Source organism: Empidonax traillii, unplaced genomic scaffold (genome assembly GCF_003031625.1).
Source record: "Empidonax traillii isolate 1590-97213 ecotype Southwest subspecies unplaced genomic scaffold, ASM303162v1 scaffold166:size2381449, whole genome shotgun sequence".
NCBI lineage: Eukaryota > Metazoa > Chordata > Aves > Passeriformes > Tyrannidae > Empidonax > Empidonax traillii.
Genome location: NW_020955359.1, coordinates 1,192,070 through 1,209,983, shown reverse-complemented (window position 1 = coordinate 1,209,983; position 17,914 = coordinate 1,192,070). Strand labels below are relative to the sequence as shown.

Sequence of the window (17,914 nt, the reverse complement as noted above, 5' to 3'; positions counted from 1 at the left end):
CCACTGACTGTTTAACTACTGGGATGTGCCAGCAAGCAAGGCTGAATTATGTGCACTTTGTTTCAGCATTAATTTCGCCGTTCCTGAAGGCTCCTTGGTGGCTGTTGTTGGTCAGGTTGGCTGTGGAAAGTCTTCACTGCTGTCTGCGTTACTGGGGGAGATGGACAAGAAGGAAGGCTACGTGGTTGTCAAGGTGTGATATGTCTGAAGAATTGTTCAGCTGTTTGTGGGCATTGCCAGAGGGATTCTAGATTTCCAAGAGGTGTGAAGAGGGAAAGAGGCAGCCTTTCAGATGAATGCACTTTCTAGCCTTATTTCCTGGCAAGCCATGTGTGTGCCTTAGCCTGCACTCTGTGTAAGTGCCTGCTAAGTCTGGACCCAACACCATCCAAATCTGTTGGTTTCAGATTTAGCCAAATAGACAGAACGACGGAGGTCTCTAAGATAAGTATCTGGTGAGTCTTGTTGCCACCTGGGTATGAGTTGAGGAAACCCTATTTTACTCCAGCCTGAGGAACAGCAGCATTGGGTCATACCCACTCAGACATCAGAGAATTACAAGGAGAGAGGGTGCACGCAGATACCCAAACATGGGAAAAGCTGCTGTCGCAGTTTGCATTTTCCTAGACATCAGAGTTGCACAGAGCTCACAGAGGAAAAATGACCTGGAAGTAGATAGATAAATAAGTAAAAAGTCCTTGGTTTGTATTTTGCTGCTGCTGTAGTGTTTTACTCTTAAAATAATTTTCTTTCCGTATAAATATGTTGCAAACTGTAGGTTTGGTCACCTTCAAAACTGCTGGGGAAAAACAAAGTAGGTGAGATTTGAATCACTAATTATAGTGGAGAAAGAGAAGGCAGAAATGATCCTCAAAGCAAAATACTTTGCATTATCTCAGTCTCTTTCTTTGAAATTAATTTTATAGGAAAACTACTTCCTCTGGTTTCTGTAGAAATCTCTTGGCATTTGTTGAACACTTGCATTCCAGATTAAATTGTTTTATGAGGAATGTAGTTTATAACTATGTGAAAGAACTAATGACTTTTGACATTCAGTAGTTGTACAAACATTCTCTAAACAAATGTTTCCTCCAGGTTTATGTTAATCCTATTTTGTTTGAAGTCCTTTATTTTGTACCAATGCACTTTGTTACATTCACTCACAGAGAGGATTATAAAACTTAACATTTTGGAGGAGGTGGTAGCCGACAAGTACTTTGTGCAGTTTTGAAATGACCGTAGGCAATTTTTGAGGTGATTAGCACTGCCTGCCTCACAAAGCCCTGCTGTGCTTTGACTCTGTGTGCAGACTAGTAGTCTAAAATACTAAATAAGGAACTTTATTTTTCTTGCAGGGCTCTGTAGCCTACGTTCCTCAGCAAGCCTGGGTCCAGAATGCAACTCTGGAAGATAACATTATCTTTGGAAGGGAGATGAATGAGAGCCGGTACAAGCGTGTGATTGAGGCCTGTGCTCTGCTCCCTGATATAGAGATTCTTCCTTCAGGAGACAAAACAGAAATAGGAGAAAAGGTATTTGAACAGTCACTCTACCATTACAGTGCTACTACTCGTAGTTAAGGCTGTGTGACTTTCATTCTGCTTTATCTCTAAGTGGTATTGAATTTAAAACATTCAGAGTAGAAATCCTCTGGAGTAAGAGGCAGGTTGGTACAGTGTGTTTTCCTCATCTTTAAGCCTCGGAGGAGAAAGCCAGTCCTCAATTACAAATGCAAAAGCATCTTGCAGTGAGAGTTTTTAATTGTCTCTGGTCATAGAGCAGAAAAATGTATGAAAAAAGCAAGAGAAGAATCTTCTGAACACTTCAGTTTCCTTAAGAACAAGCAGTCATTCCCTCCAACACCAACCCCTCCCAAAAAATCCAAACCACAAACCCACAAAAACAACCACCACCCCAAAACTGACCTTTGGTTGCAAAAGTATGTGTGGTGTGGGATTTGGACAGCTGTAGTGCTGTGCTGTGGAAGCAGGACCGGGTGTCCCCATTCCATCAGCCTGGCAGTGTGTGTGTGTGTGGCTGCTGGACGTTCTGCCCAGCTGGGGCTCTCCAGAAGGCTGGGATGTGTGCTTTGCCTGCTGACTAGATAGAGGTGGGTATAGCTCCCAGCTGTGTAAATAACTGACAGCCCCAGATTCACCAGAGGGTGCAACTTTTTCTTCCTTATTGGTCAGCAGGCCAGCCAGATTGCAGAGTGTGAACAGAGTTCATTGTTCATTAAATACAGCAGAGAAGAAAAGTAGCTTCTCACTGTACAAAGATAGGTGGGTCGGTCAGGGTTAATTGCTTTACAAGACTAGCAATGCTTTTTTGTCTAACCCTTCCCTGACAGTGAGAACATAATAAATGTGCTTCCTTCCAAGAGGAGTTTGACTGATTGCTTATGCTGTTGTGGTAGGGAAATAATGTGTGGAGATGGGTTCATACAATGCTGAGATTCCTCTGATTTGAATAAACCACCGATGACCTGTGTCTTTCATAAGCTGTAGCAAGACATCTCTTTTCAACTGGAAATAAAGGATCCCATTTTCTTGTTTCCTCAGGGTGTGAATTTGTCTGGAGGACAGAAACAGCGAGTCAGTCTTGCTCGGGCAGTTTACTGTAATGCAGATGTCTATTTACTTGATGATCCTTTATCAGCTGTTGATGCTCATGTTGGGAAACATATTTTTGAAAAAGTTATTGGACCAAAAGGAATCCTGAAAAATAAAGTACGTCATAATGAATACTTGTCTCTAGAGAATGCTTTTCCTTTTTCTTGGCTGAGTTTAAATGATTCCAAGTTTAAGTTGCATATTCAGACTTTTGTTTTTAACATCTGAAAGATGAAAGGATGCTTCTATGATTTTTAGAGGACTTTTATAAAACACTGAGATTTTTGTAATGAAACGTGCTCTGGTTTTTGTAATTCAAAATTATTCAATGGAAAAAATCAAGACAAGGACAGCATTTATTCTTAAAAAGGCCACATGTCTGTCCCTTGTTATTACTGTGCTATAAACAGAATTCAAGCAGTAAGAGCAGTAGTTCTAGCATGGTATTTACTAATTTGAGATGTGAGAAAATCTTTTTTTTTTTCTTTTGCTATTTAGACTCGGGTTTTGGTAACCCATGCAATCAACTACCTGCCTCAAATGGATACAATTCTGGTAATGACTGATGGAGAAATCTCTGAGATGGGCTCCTACCAGGAGCTGCTGGAGCAAGATGGGGCTTTTGCTGAGTTTCTTCGTACATATGCTAATACTGAACAAAACATGGAGAACAGTGGTAAGCTTATCTTGGGATAAGTTGATGTCTGTCTTGTTAGAGGAAAAACAGTAGTAGTGGAAGGGGAAGTTAAATTACTATTTCTTGTGATTACCTGTAGGTAAGAGGTGCTTATGTCTTCAAGGGCATTCAAGGTTGTGAGATTAAACACGCATTCTTTATTAAAATTTAGCAAAATGTGTAAAAGATCTGTAGTAAAATCCCTCTCAGTGAAAAAAACCAGATGTTTGTGAGACTGCATAAAGGCCAGCTGGGGTTTATACACCTTCCTGTCTCTGTTAGGATGTGTCTTCTTTATGCACATTGTCCTTTGGGGACAGGCAGAAGGAAGCAGCAACTCAGTTTTCCAGCTGATGTCCTTGACTCCTGTTTCACAGAACAGCTGTACTGATAGAGGAATATACTTCAGATTTTTATATTTTTTTTTATCTACCGACAGTTGCAGTATTGGATTTTAAGAAGGGAACTCAGGCTCTTGCCTGCAGCCCTCCTGCTTTGGGGACAGTCAGACTTGTAGCTTTTTTAGTGTGTTCAACTTCAGAGACAAACTAACTGTGTGCTTCCCTAGGCAGTTAACAAGTTGACTTACATGAAAATTTGCCTCATTTAATAGCTTTGTTCTCCTAGCCTTTGTCTCCTCCCTTTCTCAAGTGTGGAAAAATAGGTTTTGAAGTCCTTTACATTAAATTAAGTTACTTTATTTTTCCATTTAAATACTGAATCTTCTTTTGGAGAGTGAGCCAGTGCTTTATCTTCTGCCATGCTTCTCTGCAGTTGTCTAATAAAGGGCACTTCTACCTTCAGTATGACTGGTGGTCTGAGAGGATTTTGCAGTATCACAGGGTTGGCCTACTTGCAGCAAGGTTGTTTATCAGTTTTGGTTGAGTCATCTTCTGCCAATGGTAAAAAATGAAAAATAGGAGCATTATTTGTCTGATTCACAGGGATAATACTAATATTTATTAAATATGTAAAAGGTCACTATTATTCTGAATCACAGGATCTTGGAGTTGATCTGAGATAACTGGAGGGTATCTGCACACCCACTTGAAGAGGGTGGTTGCCTTGTCCCTGGAGCTGTGTGTGTTGGCAGCCTGAAAACACTGGCCTGGGGCTCTCTGGCTGGAGTATGTCTGCTCCTGCAGGGGTGGGAGAGCCTCTCCTCCTGCCCAGCCTCTGGGGTTTGGCTGGGATTCTGCTCCCCGTTGCCTCCCAGCCTTTCTCTCCCATTGGGATTCTTGGGGCTACCTCTCTCCTTGTGCTGTACTGGTGCCTTTCCCATCCTCACCTTCGTGGGGTTTCTTATGTGTGTGGGAAAGCTGTGCATGAGGCTTGGGATTAAAAACAGGTCCATTGCAGCAAATTTGATTCTGCCTCGGGCATTTACACTTTTGTGGTTTTGGTTATTCTGCTTGATTGCGTTGTTGTAAAGATTGAAAATGGTTGAGTGTGTTCTGGAAAAAGTTAATTATGTGTGCTTTTAGAGTCAGATCCTTCATTAGAAGGAACAATTCAACCTCTGGAAACAGGTAACTGCTCTTTTGCCATGTGGCTTTATATTAGTGCTTACGCTGGCTGGAGTGCTGTTTACTGCAGTTTATTTACAAGAGTTTGAGTCATTATTAGAAGAATTTTATCTGCATAGTAGAAGATGTTTGCATGGTACTTGTTTGTGTGAGCTACAGCAGTTGGTGTGGCAGCTTGTAGGTAACTCAAGCAGCACATTCTTTATCTCAAATGTTTCCATGAGGAAGCTTTAAATAAGCTTTAAAAGTACACCCTGGACCTGGGAGTGTAGTGAGTGTACCCAGGGAGGCATCATTCAGGATTGAGTCCTGAGGGCCCCTTTTGTTCTCATATGTGTATTCAGGACTTCACAGCTGTTCCCTTGTATAATTTCTGGACCCATTTTTCAACAGAGCCCACATTGGTGGGCTTATACCCTAAGTGCATATGCCAGATTTTCTATGGCAGTCTTGAACATTTTTTGTTCTCAAGAGCTAAATGCAGTATAAGCAAGAAATCTTTGTAGCCTGCAACATAAAATCAAATGTAAGAGCTGTTAGGGGAGGGAGGTTTATTTGTGGTTTTGTTTTCTTCATGTGGGTTTGGAACTTCAGTGGTGTTCTAAAGCAGTATGATGCTGGAATGCTTGCTGGTTTTCATATGGGAACTTTTCAAAACAAATGCTGTCAAGTGCTTAAAATAACCAGTCCCATCTTGGTTTGCTCTTACTCATATAAATAAGAACTAAATAATTAAACTTTTCACTTTTTCACACTTTCTGCTGTTTTTGTGCTTAAGATCATGATGAACGATTTAGCTTTGGCTTTTAGGGTAATGAACCAATGTTCAGTTTGCAGACGGGAGGGAACAGCTCTGTGTTCAAGCAGTCCACATATACTGTTTTATGGATATATTTTACTTTACTATAAGAACATGAAAATTTCAGACTCTAGATCTACACAATTCTTCCTAGATGTCTTTTGAATAGATGCAGTTGAGTGTCTTTGTTTGCATTAATGATGCTTATGCCCTTTAAAATGCAAAATTCTTTGTTACAAATTCCAAATCAACTTTCATACATGAAAATAGACTTCCACTTACTTGACAGTTAATTTCTTAGGAGTCAGTTGTTTGTTTTTTATAAGGAAAATCATGATGTAACCTGAACTGAGAAGTTTTACTTGTGGCACTGTATAACACTGATTTAAATGGCTCAAAAACGGTTAATATTTCAAGCTGACAGGTTTTCTGAAGCTTTATGGACCATTGTCTTGTGTGTGCTGCATCTTGGTGCAAGGGGCATGTAGTGGGATAGCAATTAATGGAAAGATCTCTTGTTTAAATTAATCTGATTCCTACAGTTGCCTACAACACCAGGCTTTTGCACATTTCTTCCTGCTTAACTTTGCAAATGCCTACTCTTCTTACAGCTTCACTCCATCATTTCCTGGAATGTGTTCTCATTGCAGTTTAAATTGAAAAATAATTTATAATTAACTGTGTAAAAGATGTAGTTTGCAAAGGAGTGGCTGGAGTGTTGGGGTTTTTTTTCCATGGAGTGCGCCACATGTGACTTGGTATTGCATGCTTTAACATAAAGTATGTCCTCATAATTATATGACATTATTGTTACTGACCTACCTTTGGTAGAAAAAATAAATGTTCCCTGTCTTGGCAATGAATCCTGTTGGGGATGAAACTAAACTGATCTGTTCACCTGGTCAGTTTTCTGTCAGTGTCTGTAAATCCTTGTGTTCCCTGCTTTGTTTGCACAGCAGGACTGCACCAGTTGTTTAGGATGGAAATGACACCCCCGTACCATTTTCATGTTTACTTTTTCATCCCCTCAGATACAAATAGTCCATCTGCAAAAGAAGGAAAGCCTGTAGAAAATGGAGTCCTTGTGAATGAAGCCCCTGGAAAGTTGATGCATAGGTGTGTATTCTCCTTTTTATTTTTCTTTTCCCGCTTCTCTCCCATCTTTTCAATCTTGGTACTCAGATGAGGATAAACAGGAATTTATGTTTATGGTATTTGTTAGAGGGAAATATATCATGCTGGATCCAGCAGCCTGGGAAAGAAACTTGTGTTGCAAGATATACCGTGGGTTTGGCTTGCGTAAAAGGGAGAGTATTTTATTGGCTAGTCCAGCTTTGTACGTGTTCCCAAGGCTTCTCCATTTGACTGCTGTCAGATGAGATGAAGTGCTAAGTGGACCTTTAGTCTGACCTAATACAGCTGCTGCTGTGCTTGCAGTTCCTCTGATTATACCTTTCCAAAATCATCTCAGGCTTTGCCTTATTCTTATGGTGCTCTGGAGACAGGGTATTTCTGGAAGCTAATGAGTGCCTGGGAGTTAAATTGCCTGTTTTGATGTGAGTGGGGGAACCTTTATTGCGCTCCAGCAGCTGCAGTGTATATGATGACAGGCTTTGTAAAGGCTGGTGGTGTTGGTCACAAAGCATTTTTCTTTCTGGAGCTTGATTGTGCAACCAACACTTCTTTATCTCGTCGTGTTACTTGTGCCTGAACATGGGGTACTTGGGAACTGAATGCCATCAGGGAGGGTTAGGAGAGTGCACTTTGAGGGGAGGAGGGAAGTACTCATGGCCTCATGATGGCTGGTGAAATCTCCATAGGAATGTAAACCACTGACTTGGAACTGTGGACTGTCGAAGCCTATTTATGAAGTAAACACCTGTCCTATGTCAAGCTAAAACTGAAAAATAAATGTCTTCAAACAGGCAACTCAGTAACTCTTCAACATACAGCAGAGACACTGGGAAGTCCCAGCAGCAGAGCAGCACAGCAGAGCTGCAGAAACCACTGGCTGGAAAGAATTCCTGGAAGCTGACAGAGGCCGACACAGCGAAGACCGGGAGGGTAAGGTCTCCAGTCTCCACTTCCTGGGCCCTCTTTCAGTTTTGGAAAAATCCCTTTCAGAAGAAAATAGCTTCTGAAGGCCATGTAACTGGTGTGAGAAAGGGCTGAGGGAATTCTTGAACTTGCTGCTTGTTGTGCAATACTTGATGGAAGTGTTGCTGTGCCCTCTGCTCCCAAAGTGGAGCCCCGTGCCTGCCTGCAGAAAGAATGTCGACACCAAACCTTTTGTGTAAGATGATGGGCCTGACCACATCAAAGTTTAAAAGAAGAAAGGAAAACCTTGCAGCTATTTCTTGGAGAGAGGTTGTGACAAATTAGGTGACCTAATGAAATCTGCCCTTCAGTATAGGGAGCTGGAATTGACTCAGATGAATTTAAGCCAAGTTTCCACTGTAGACACAAGTATCTAATCCCAGGATACCCAGGGCTTTTTAAGAAACCTGAGACTGAGCTTCCTGGGAAAATGGCAGTTACCCCTCCCCGGAATGTTGCTTGAATCCAAGCTGGTATTGCTTGTTGTTGGTTAAAGATAGATCGTAGGATACAAGCCATGTGGAGCAAGGGTTGGTTTAAAGGCTTTATAATCTTGTGGTACAAAGAGAGAGCCAAAAACTGGAACTGCTCAGTAAAGTTTTTGGCTGTGCTACTGATGCTCTGTGTTACTTCAGGCAGCTCTCTCCCTGCTCCTCCCTTCCCTTGGATGACAAGGAAAGATGATGTGTGCCTGCCCTGAAGGGTTGTTGGATTTGGCGTGTCTCCACCGAATGCTTTGCAGCGTGTGTTCCCAAGCAGTGGCTCTCCAGAGTGCAGCTCTGTGTTTTCATGGCCTGACGCAGGGATACTGACTTTAAATAGGCATTGGAGGAGGGGGAATCATTGGTTTTGAAACTTAATCTGCAAAATGAGTATTTTTTTTTTTCCCTTCTGTCTTCAGGTAAAGGCATCGGTGTACTGGGACTACATGAAAGCAATTGGACTCTTTATGTCTTTCTTGAGCATTTTCCTCTTCCTGTGTAATCATGTAGCCTCTTTGGCTTCCAACTACTGGCTGAGTTTATGGACAGATGATCCTGTTATCAATGGGACACAGCAGTACACAAATGTCAGACTGGGAGTATATGGAGCACTGGGAATTTCTCAAGGTTTGTTTGGTCTTACCTACTTTAAGATTTGCTGATTCAGAGCAAAGTGTTCAAATATTACACAGGTTTTTGTAATGGAGAAGCAACTTCTTCCATGAGAGGAATATGATGTTTTCACTGATATATATATATATGTGTTTTTTTAACTGCTTAACATATTTGCTGAGTCTACCTGTAGTGAACCCTAGTTTCCTGGCGCATAAGTTGTACTAGAGACATGCTAATGGTAAATGATGACAATATTAGAAGATGTTTTGAGTGAGAGATGGCAGCAGTTAATAGTAAGTCTTCTTTTCTAGGTATTGCTGTGTTTGGCTACTCGATGGTCGTGTCAATAGGGGGAATATTTGCATCACGACACCTACACTATAACCTGCTGCACAATGTCCTCAGGTCTCCAATGAGTTTCTTTGAACGTACACCAAGTGGAAATCTAGTGAACCGTTTTTCTAAGGAGATAGATACCATTGACTCCACCATTCCACCAATCATCAAGATGTTCATGGGCTCGACATTTAATGTGATTGGGGCTTGTATCATCATTCTGCTGGCCACACCTATAGCTGCTGTCATTATTCCACCTCTGGGACTTGTCTACTTGTTTGTGCAGGTAAGGGTTGTTATCCGGGGGAATCAAGACCAGCAGTCACTTTTCTGTTATTTAAGAGAGTTCCTCTGCTCTAGGAAGGATTTTAATATACTGGGTTTGAGTCATTCTGGTGATGTGTGTGTTTTATACTGTTTATAAACTTGCTGAGAGCAGAAAGAGCAGAAAACGGCTGTCATGTGAGGTGGTTTGACTGGCAGTTGTTTAAAGACAACACTGTGTATATAATGGTGTTTTTAGGCCTAAAAGTGTTAGAGAAGGTGTGTATTTCCACATGTAAGTAGAAATCTCTGTAAGTAAGAGCCCACATGACAGGGAACTGTCTTATGATCCTCCATGTCTTTTCAGACAGAGTCTGATGTAACCACAATTCTCATACTCTGAATTGCAGAGATTTTACGTGGCCACTTCTCGGCAGCTCAAACGCCTCGAGTCTGTCAGTCGTTCTCCTGTGTATTCTCACTTCAACGAGACCCTGCTGGGGGTCAGCGTCATTCGAGCCTTTGAGGAGCAGAAACGTTTCATAAAGCAGAACGACATGAAAGTGGATGAAAATCAGAAAGCTTATTATCCAAGCATTGTTGCAAACAGGTAACAGTGGGGCTGAAATGTCAAAGGACAGTTGTCTGGGAAGGACGTGGTTCTGCTGGCTGTGCTCCTGGGCAGTCACAGCTCTTGGCATACTTGTCCAAGGAAGGGACGCCTGTGTGGATAAATTGGTTTCACAGGTGTTTTGCTTAAACTTTTGTGATGAAAAGAAGATTACTTCTGAATCTCTCTTCTTTCTGAGAGTTTCCGCCTTACTCCTGGCTTATATTCTTTCAAAAGTTTTGATTCATTTTTCCCAGTGTTAGTTCAGAAATCAGTTGTGGTTGAGACTGGAATTTATGCATCTGAAAGTTTTATTAATTTTGGATGCATCTAGGTTCACATGCTGCTAAAGCAGAACCTGAGATATCTGGCAGTTCCTGTGTCACTAGCAGGACACTCATGCCATGTTAATGATCTTCTAAAACACAACGTGTGACAGAACATTGGTTGCACATTCTTAATTTTCTGTTGGTGAACTCCTGGTAAGATGCATTCTATTTTTCTGCCTGGCAGGTGGCTGGCTGTCCGTCTGGAGTACGTGGGGAACTTTATTGTCCTCTTTGCAGCATTGTTTGCAGTGATTGCACGCAACAAACTCAGCGCGGGACTGGTTGGCCTCTCAGTGTCCTACTCATTGCAGGTAGTTTTACCTTCCTTGAAAACTCCCAAAACCTCTGGTTTGTAAGACTGCATCAGAAAGTCAGAACCTTGAGATGGCTTTGGATGGAAAATTAAGGAACAAAGAAAGAGAATAATAACTACAAATAGTATCTGAGAAGATGGTGGCAAGTTCTGTCTGTGCCCTCCTTGTGTGAGGGGATGTGGCATCTCGACTCTTATCCTGCCCAGCAGTGATTAGCCAAGGTCTTGTCTGCATTTATGATTCCATGAACTTGCAGTGCTTTGCTTTTTCATGTCTTTTATTTATTGCAGGTAACACATTTAGTATAAACTGCCCCTAGACTTCTTTCCTTCTTGCAGATTACAGCGTATTTGAACTGGCTGGTTCGCATGTCATCTGAGCTGGAAACCAACATTGTTGCTGTTGAAAGAGTCAAAGAATATGCTGAAATGGAGAAAGAGGTACAATGAGTCGTCTGCTATGCCTGTAGAAGTCAGTGCCCTATTCTGTGGTCTCACCTGCTGTCTGGCTGAATGGGTTGGAGGTTGGGCCTGTGCTCTGACCTGAGGGGGGACACAGAGCTCAGTGCTGTCCCCCTCTGGGGACAGGCTGGATCTCAGCAGGCAGTTCCTGTGGTTATTTCTGATGTGTGTATCCACTGATATTTACACAGTGTTATTTAGGAAATGTGCCCTAGGATAAGCAGTGGGGCTGAACAAATATTTTGGTTTCCTGAGTCTCTAAATATTATTTTTCATTTGTATTTCTCTTTTTGCCCTCAGTATGGGGAATAAAGATGCTTTACTTTTTTTTGGTTTTGATTCAAATCACAGAACTGCTCATTTAATCTGCAGTTGTTCCCCTTAAAGAACAGAGTTCCCTGGGGCTTCTCTTTGCCTGCCTGTCACTTGAACCTGACTTGAGTCACTATTTTTGCAGCCAAATGTTATGAGGGCCCTTCCTAGAATTTTTTCTTAGGTTCTGGTTGCAGACCAGTGTTTATATGTTAAAAGCCTCCTCTCATCACCATCACAGTTCTTTCTGCAAATTACACACTAAGAAGGATTTTTCTTAATTGCATTGTTAGAGTCCTCTCAACCCATCTGGTTGAAGCAGGAGCTGATCAGATGTTCCTGTGGTTCTTTCAGGCTGAATGGAGTATCGAACAAACCGCCCCAGCGAGCACCTGGCCCGAGGAGGGGAAGGTTGAGTTTCGAGGTTATGGTTTACGTTACCGCGAAGACTTGGATTTGGTTCTGAAAAACATAAATGTTACCATAAACGGGGGTGAAAAGGTAATGACTAAGTGGTACTGCTTATAAATCTGCATTAATGAACCAAAGAAAGGGCTAAACCAATTCTGTTACATGTCTGGGGTCCTTAAGAACTAGAAAATCTTCTGTAGAATCAGCCTTTCTGTAGCTGCAGCTGTCATGGGCTCTCAGCCTTTGCAAAGGTGTGTCCTGTGTCGTGGATAAAGATACACTTCTGTGGGGCTGCCAAGTATCATTTGGCCAGGTTTCATGAGGAGGTGATGTTTATGCTGTCTTCCTTCCCCTTCCCAGGAAATTTTGCTAATTTGTTTGCTGTAAGCAAAGAGGAGTAGGCTGTAGAGAGATTAAGTTAATTATAATCTCAGGAAAATAGGCTACAGTGGGGGGGAAGACTGATCTAGTGAAGCAGAAGTTGCAGAGTGTGAGACTCTACAGGGAAGAATGGTGATCTGTGTGTTTCTCCTACTGTTTCCTCACCTGTGTGCTCACGCATTTCCCACCCCAGTCCCGTGTGGATTCCCTGATGTCTGATAATAGTGTGATGTTGCACAGCAGCATAAAAGGTAGCTGCAAGACAGATGTACTTACTATCCAGCATTGTGGCAGCCAGCTGAGCATTTGTTTTCTCCTCAGTGCCCACTTTCTACCTAGAAATATGGGCAGAATGGTACCTCAAGAGTAGTTAGAATGGGCAGATGGCAAGAGGTGTATCAACCAACCAAAGTAGCAGTCTTTTATATTTTTAAAAAAGAATTGCTCAAGACTTCAGTCTAGCTGGGAAGCAAAACATACAGTGTGAAACTGAGTGCTTTTGATGTGACTTGGCTATAAATTCCAACAAGATAAATGTCAAGTCCACAGCATGAACCAAACAAAGGATTATGGAAATCTTGACTTGCTTTACGTTTTTAGAAAAACTCAAAATTTCTGTGATTGGATTGCAAACCTCGAGACAACTTTTTCTTCTTGTTTTTTTCACATCCAGTGATTTTTTTTTTCCCCTTTGATCATTCTCTGTTACACTATTTTGGTGTGTGGATAGCCCAGCAAATACCACGACCTTCTGAAAATGGCTCAGTTTCAGGTAGAAAGGCTTGGAAAGGCTGTAATGCTTTCCCAGAATAAGTTGTTCCTGTATTTCTTCCCAACAGATTGGAATAGTTGGAAGAACAGGAGCTGGAAAGTCCTCACTCACTTTAGGTTTGTTTCGGATCAATGAAGCAGCTGAAGGAGAAATCATTATTGATGGAATTAATATTGCAAAGATAGGGCTCCATGACCTGCGGTTCAAGATCACCATCATCCCTCAGGTAGGTGTGAAATCCTGCCACTGCCAGAACTCCTTGTGTAACAAGGCTGTGTGTGATGTACTGGGGAGAAAACAGTAATTCCTCCTCTGATCTCTGCTGTGAAATGGAGTCCTTTCTGTTTGCTCTTTCATGGACTTGAAACCAAGCTTTTTTCCTAGGCTGGTTTCAGTGTGCCTGTGCCAGGTAACAAGTAGGAACTTGGCTGTGGCTGAACCCTGGTGTGGAAGCAAAACCTTGGGTTTTGGACTCAGGGGCTTCGTCAGCACCCCACACTGATATGACAGCTCAGTGTGAGTGGGGAGGATGGTCCCAGCTGAATACCTGACCAGGGTCTCTTAGGGAAGTGGGAACAGTGTGTGGTATGCAGTACCCACAGAAACCTGCACATAACCATCCCAGCCTAGCCCAGCACCTGGGGGTTTGATAGTCCAAAACATTTGGAAATACGGCTTTATATATTGTATTTAGTCTCAAATCTTTTTGTTCTTACTGTGTGGCCTGTATTGTCTGTTCTGATGCAAAGACCATATAATGTAATAAATTACCATTGCAGCATGCTGGCAAAAACAAGAGCTCACTGTAAAAGGTTTTCTGCACTCCTTTTAGAGATGGGGGGGGGCTTTCTCCTTTTGATCACTCTGCATCAGTCTGACGCTACTGAGTCAAAGTGCTTAAGTATGTCCAAAGTAGTATTTCTTCCTGTCCAAGAAAACACCCCACTTTCATTTCATTGATACTGCAGCTGAGGAATTTTGAAATATTTCCAGATGGTGTAATTCCCTAAGAAGTGGAAAGCTGACCCAGTAGTCCCTGCTGATAGCTTGTTGAGCAGGAAGGGCCTCTTCTTTAACTTAGTAGTCCAGTAAAAAGAAAGTTGGCTGAGGTTTGTTTGTTGTTTGGTTGGGTGTTTTGTTTTGTGTGGGGTTTTGTTTGTTTGTTTGTTTTGGTTGGGTTTTTTTCTGAATTCTGACTAATGGAAAAGTCTAGACTGCCAGAATCTGTCTGCAGAGGGCAGAGGTCAGGCCCCAAAGAGGTATAAGGAATAAGAGTGAGGGAGAAAAACTTGTTATTGGGAAAAAATGCGGCCTCACTCCTAAATTCAGTATATTAGCTCACTTGCAGCTGCATCTGTACATGTTGTTTTCCTTTCATTATCTAAGAAATATTTTTGGAGCACTTGCCATGTTCTGTGTACACTGTCAATTGCCTCTTTCTGTGACCAGGATCCAATCTTGTTCTCTGGCTCTCTGCGTATGAATCTTGATCCTTTTGACCAACACTCTGATGAGGACATTTGGAGATCTTTGGAATTGGCTCACCTGAAAAATTTTGTGTCGTCCCTTCCTGATAAACTAAATCATGAGTGTGCTGAGGGCGGTGAGAACCTCAGGTATGTCAAAGAACTGTGATTGTGAGACTTGCCTGAAGACCCAATAGGAACTGAGAGGGTTGTGTGTGTGCCCTCCCATCTGCAACTACACTTTTCATTTCCAGAAACCTTTCAGCTCACCTGGGACAGGATGTAGTCAGACCCAGCAAGAGCTATGCAGTGTGGGGCACCCTGCAGGAGAATTTGGGGAGGGAGCTGGAGAATTCTTAATGCCTGACCAGGCATTTTAGCAGCAGCATTTTTTCTGAAATGTTTTTCTGAAAGTTGTTTGCTTGCTTTTTGCATCATAAGAGGGATATATATATATATATATATATATGTTCAATCTGTAGAAACCATTTAAAGTCCAGTCCTCAACACTGCACTGATTCACTGAGACAGCCTGATGCAATTATGCTGAAACCACTTGTAATGCACTCTCTTACTACATTGCCAGGACTTGATTTGAGGGGGGATGTAGTTTCAGATGCTGTTAGATATTCTGCAGGGAAGTAGTAAGACCACCCTTATCTTTAGAACAAGGAACTGCTAGGTTTCAAAATGAATACTGCAAACTTGTTCTGACTTTTTTTTCCCCACCCTCCCATCCCATCTGCGTAGTGTGGGACAGCGCCAGCTGGTGTGCCTGGCACGAGCTCTGCTCAGGAAGTCCAAAATCCTGGTTCTGGATGAAGCCACAGCTGCTGTTGATCTTGAAACAGATAAGCTTATCCAGTCAACAATAAAGTCTCAATTTGAAGAATGCACTGTATTAACTATAGCACATCGTCTGAACACCATTATGGACTACACCAGGTAAAGTTACACCAGTTTTATCTTGACGAAGGTGTGACCTGTGTTGTGCTTTATTTAAATGGGGATTTTTGTGTTCATTTTCAGCCACCTCTCCACACAGATGCTGCAGTCCCTGTTTTGATGGGTAGGGGGGTGTGTGTTCTGGCTTACGGTGCCTGTGCTTGGCCTGTGGAGCTCTGTGGCACTGCTGTTGTGCTGTTCCTGCCTAGAAAACCTGGGAAGGGGAGGGAGACAAGGACAGGAGTCTGTTCCTGGGTCTTGCCCTAATTTAGGCACAGACAGTGTAAGGAGTCAGAGGGGCAGATCTTGCCCTCTGAAGTTTATTTGACATTTCACTATCCATCACTTTTGGTTACAGTTCAAGCAGCCTCCCTCACGCTCAGCTGCCTTGCTAAGGTGTGGTTGAAGGCTGAGCAGACAAACCATCTGCAGTGAGGTCAGTTAGGACAGTGAGAACCTCAGTCTGTTCATACAGTCAGGACTGTCTTCCCTTGCATATAATGGATACCCAGCAGTTTCTTTCTATCTGTAAATACCCTACACAGTTCCTGTGTCTGTACACGTTTGTGTTCATTGGCTTTCTGGATCTTCTTGTGACCTTTATTTCTTCACCCCCCCCTCCCCTCGCCCTGCTTGTTTTACAGAGTTTTAGTCCTGGAGAGAGGAGAAGTGGTGGAGTGTGGAAGCCCAGAACAGCTTCTTCAGGAAAGAGGCATTTTCTACAGCATGGCCAAAGATTCAGGCTTGGTGTAGCGTTTGGACTTGTTTAGTTCCTGTGGGAAGAGGGAGGTGATACATTTGGGGAACTGTAACTCCCCCTGAGCGACTGAACCTACAGCTCAACTTGAGACATAGTGAAGTCAGCCAGAGCATGGCAATGGAAGTAACATAAAAATGCAATTTTTTCCTTTTTTTATTTCTCCTTAGTTTTGATTTTAGCCAACTTTAGGAGAAGCACATCCACTGTGCAAAACACTGCAGACACTTCTAATTTTTGCCTGAAACCTGTCATTATATGCTCAAATATAAGGTGAAGTGATTCATCAGAGAAGTTCAGAAAAGCTTTTACTTCTCATCTTATGTTCTGAAGTTCCCTCCCTTTTTTTTTTTGTTTGTTTAAAACATTTTTGCAAATGCTAATTATTTGCTTGTTTGCAGATTCCTCATTTGATGAGCCGTCTATTGTGGGATGCACCTGGAACATTTTGTGGCATATAGTACAATAGTCCAAAGATTTTTCTTCTTGTGAAATAACGTGTGCCAGACTTTCTCATTATGGCATTTACTGTACATGGTTAATGCTTTATGCATTGTCCTAAAGGTTTCATTTGTTTACAGCGTATAGCAGCAAGTTCTCTATAATGTCAGTAGTGCTGATTTCCAAAAGCACAGTCAACTTCATAGCAGTATTTAAGCATGTCTGGAATGACAATCACTCCAAAACCAAATTGGTGCAGCAGCTGGTGCGTTGCAGTGTGCAGTACCTGATCTTACACCCAGTTCACTCAGGAATTCTGACTTGGGTGCCCAATCCTGGTGACACCTGTGGGGACGAGGCTGAGAAGTGAGGATTTGTCTGAGCAGAGGTTGCAGGCTCGGTGTGACGTTGATTGTAATACCCTTGGCTTTGGCAGGTCTTTGCTTTAATTCTGCCACATCAAGGACCATTAGCCTTATATCAAAGAAACATGCCCTTCATGCTGCTGCTGTTGACTCTTCAATTTTGTGGGAAAATGTTCTGTTACAGTTGTTTAAAAAAATTACTGTTTTTAAAGTTGCGTGTCAGAGGGGTCTAACAATTCAATTAGCAATGGAGTCTGGTTTTCAAGATCCATGTTGTATTTTCATTTTTCTGTGGTAAGAAAAAAGTTACTTTTCTAATGTTCTGATTAGTCTTATTTTCAAGGAAATTGCTGGAAGAAGGCAAACTAAGTCAGATGGACACAAGTACTCAGCACTGAGAATGTGGACTTCTGTGATTAATATTGCTGACCTTAATACTAGACAATTGTTGTCCTTAGAGTAAAGCTATTTATTTTTTTGTAAATTATGACTCTCTGAAATTGAATAGACTGAAATTTTCTTTGGTATTTTTTTGTAATGACTACACAAATATTTGCAAAGAACTTGCAGTAAAAACATTGTTTGAAAGAAAACATGATGTGTCATTGCTTGCTTTGTATTTGACAAAGGGTTAGCTTTGTCAGTTCAGGTTTTTTGCCTTGAAAATAGAAATTAGTGGTCCTGCTTAGACTAATCAGACTGCTTGGCCTGATGTCTGGAGGTTTCAAGTGCCTTTGAACAGCCATGTGGGGCTGGTGTACCTTGTTCCTGAGAGGAGGAATCGACAAGAGCTCTGCTGATTTGGGATGGAATTCAAAGGAAGTTGTGTTGCTAGACTTTACTTGGGTGGAAACTGATTTCAGGTTGGAGGAAATGATGCTTTTCATTGCACACTGATTAGAAGCCTTTAATATATTCATGTGAGTCCTTTAAAAGCCATAGA

General features: G+C 42.0%; 1 protein-coding gene across 5 annotated transcripts in view; it reads left to right on the top strand.

Annotated features, from left to right (window-relative positions):
• Positions 1–17,564, top strand: part of LOC114058258 (multidrug resistance-associated protein 1) — a 47,793-nt gene extending 30,229 nt beyond the window's left edge. For 2 of the 5 annotated variants that reach the window (XM_027885436.1, XM_027885431.1), the window contains exons 16-32: positions 67–193; positions 1,356–1,532; positions 2,562–2,729; positions 3,111–3,288; positions 4,773–4,817; positions 6,645–6,729; positions 7,539–7,677; positions 8,612–8,819; positions 9,119–9,429; positions 9,818–10,017; positions 10,531–10,657; positions 10,999–11,100; positions 11,788–11,934; positions 13,065–13,223; positions 14,447–14,613; positions 15,214–15,408; positions 16,053–17,564. In XM_027885436.1, the coding sequence (XP_027741237.1) occupies positions 67–193; positions 1,356–1,532; positions 2,562–2,729; positions 3,111–3,288; positions 4,773–4,817; positions 6,645–6,729; positions 7,539–7,677; positions 8,612–8,819; positions 9,119–9,429; positions 9,818–10,017; positions 10,531–10,657; positions 10,999–11,100; positions 11,788–11,934; positions 13,065–13,223; positions 14,447–14,613; positions 15,214–15,408; positions 16,053–16,161 (2,644 nt within the window). In that variant the 3' untranslated portion in view covers positions 16,162–17,564. The remainder of the gene's footprint in view (positions 1–66; positions 194–1,355; positions 1,533–2,561; positions 2,730–3,110; positions 3,289–4,772; positions 4,818–6,644; positions 6,730–7,538; positions 7,678–8,611; positions 8,820–9,118; positions 9,430–9,817; positions 10,018–10,530; positions 10,658–10,998; positions 11,101–11,787; positions 11,935–13,064; positions 13,224–14,446; positions 14,614–15,213; positions 15,409–16,052) is intronic. The other 3 variants (XM_027885432.1, XM_027885435.1, XM_027885434.1) reach the window with 3 other exon arrangements.
• Positions 17,565–17,914: the final 350 nt, after the last annotated feature.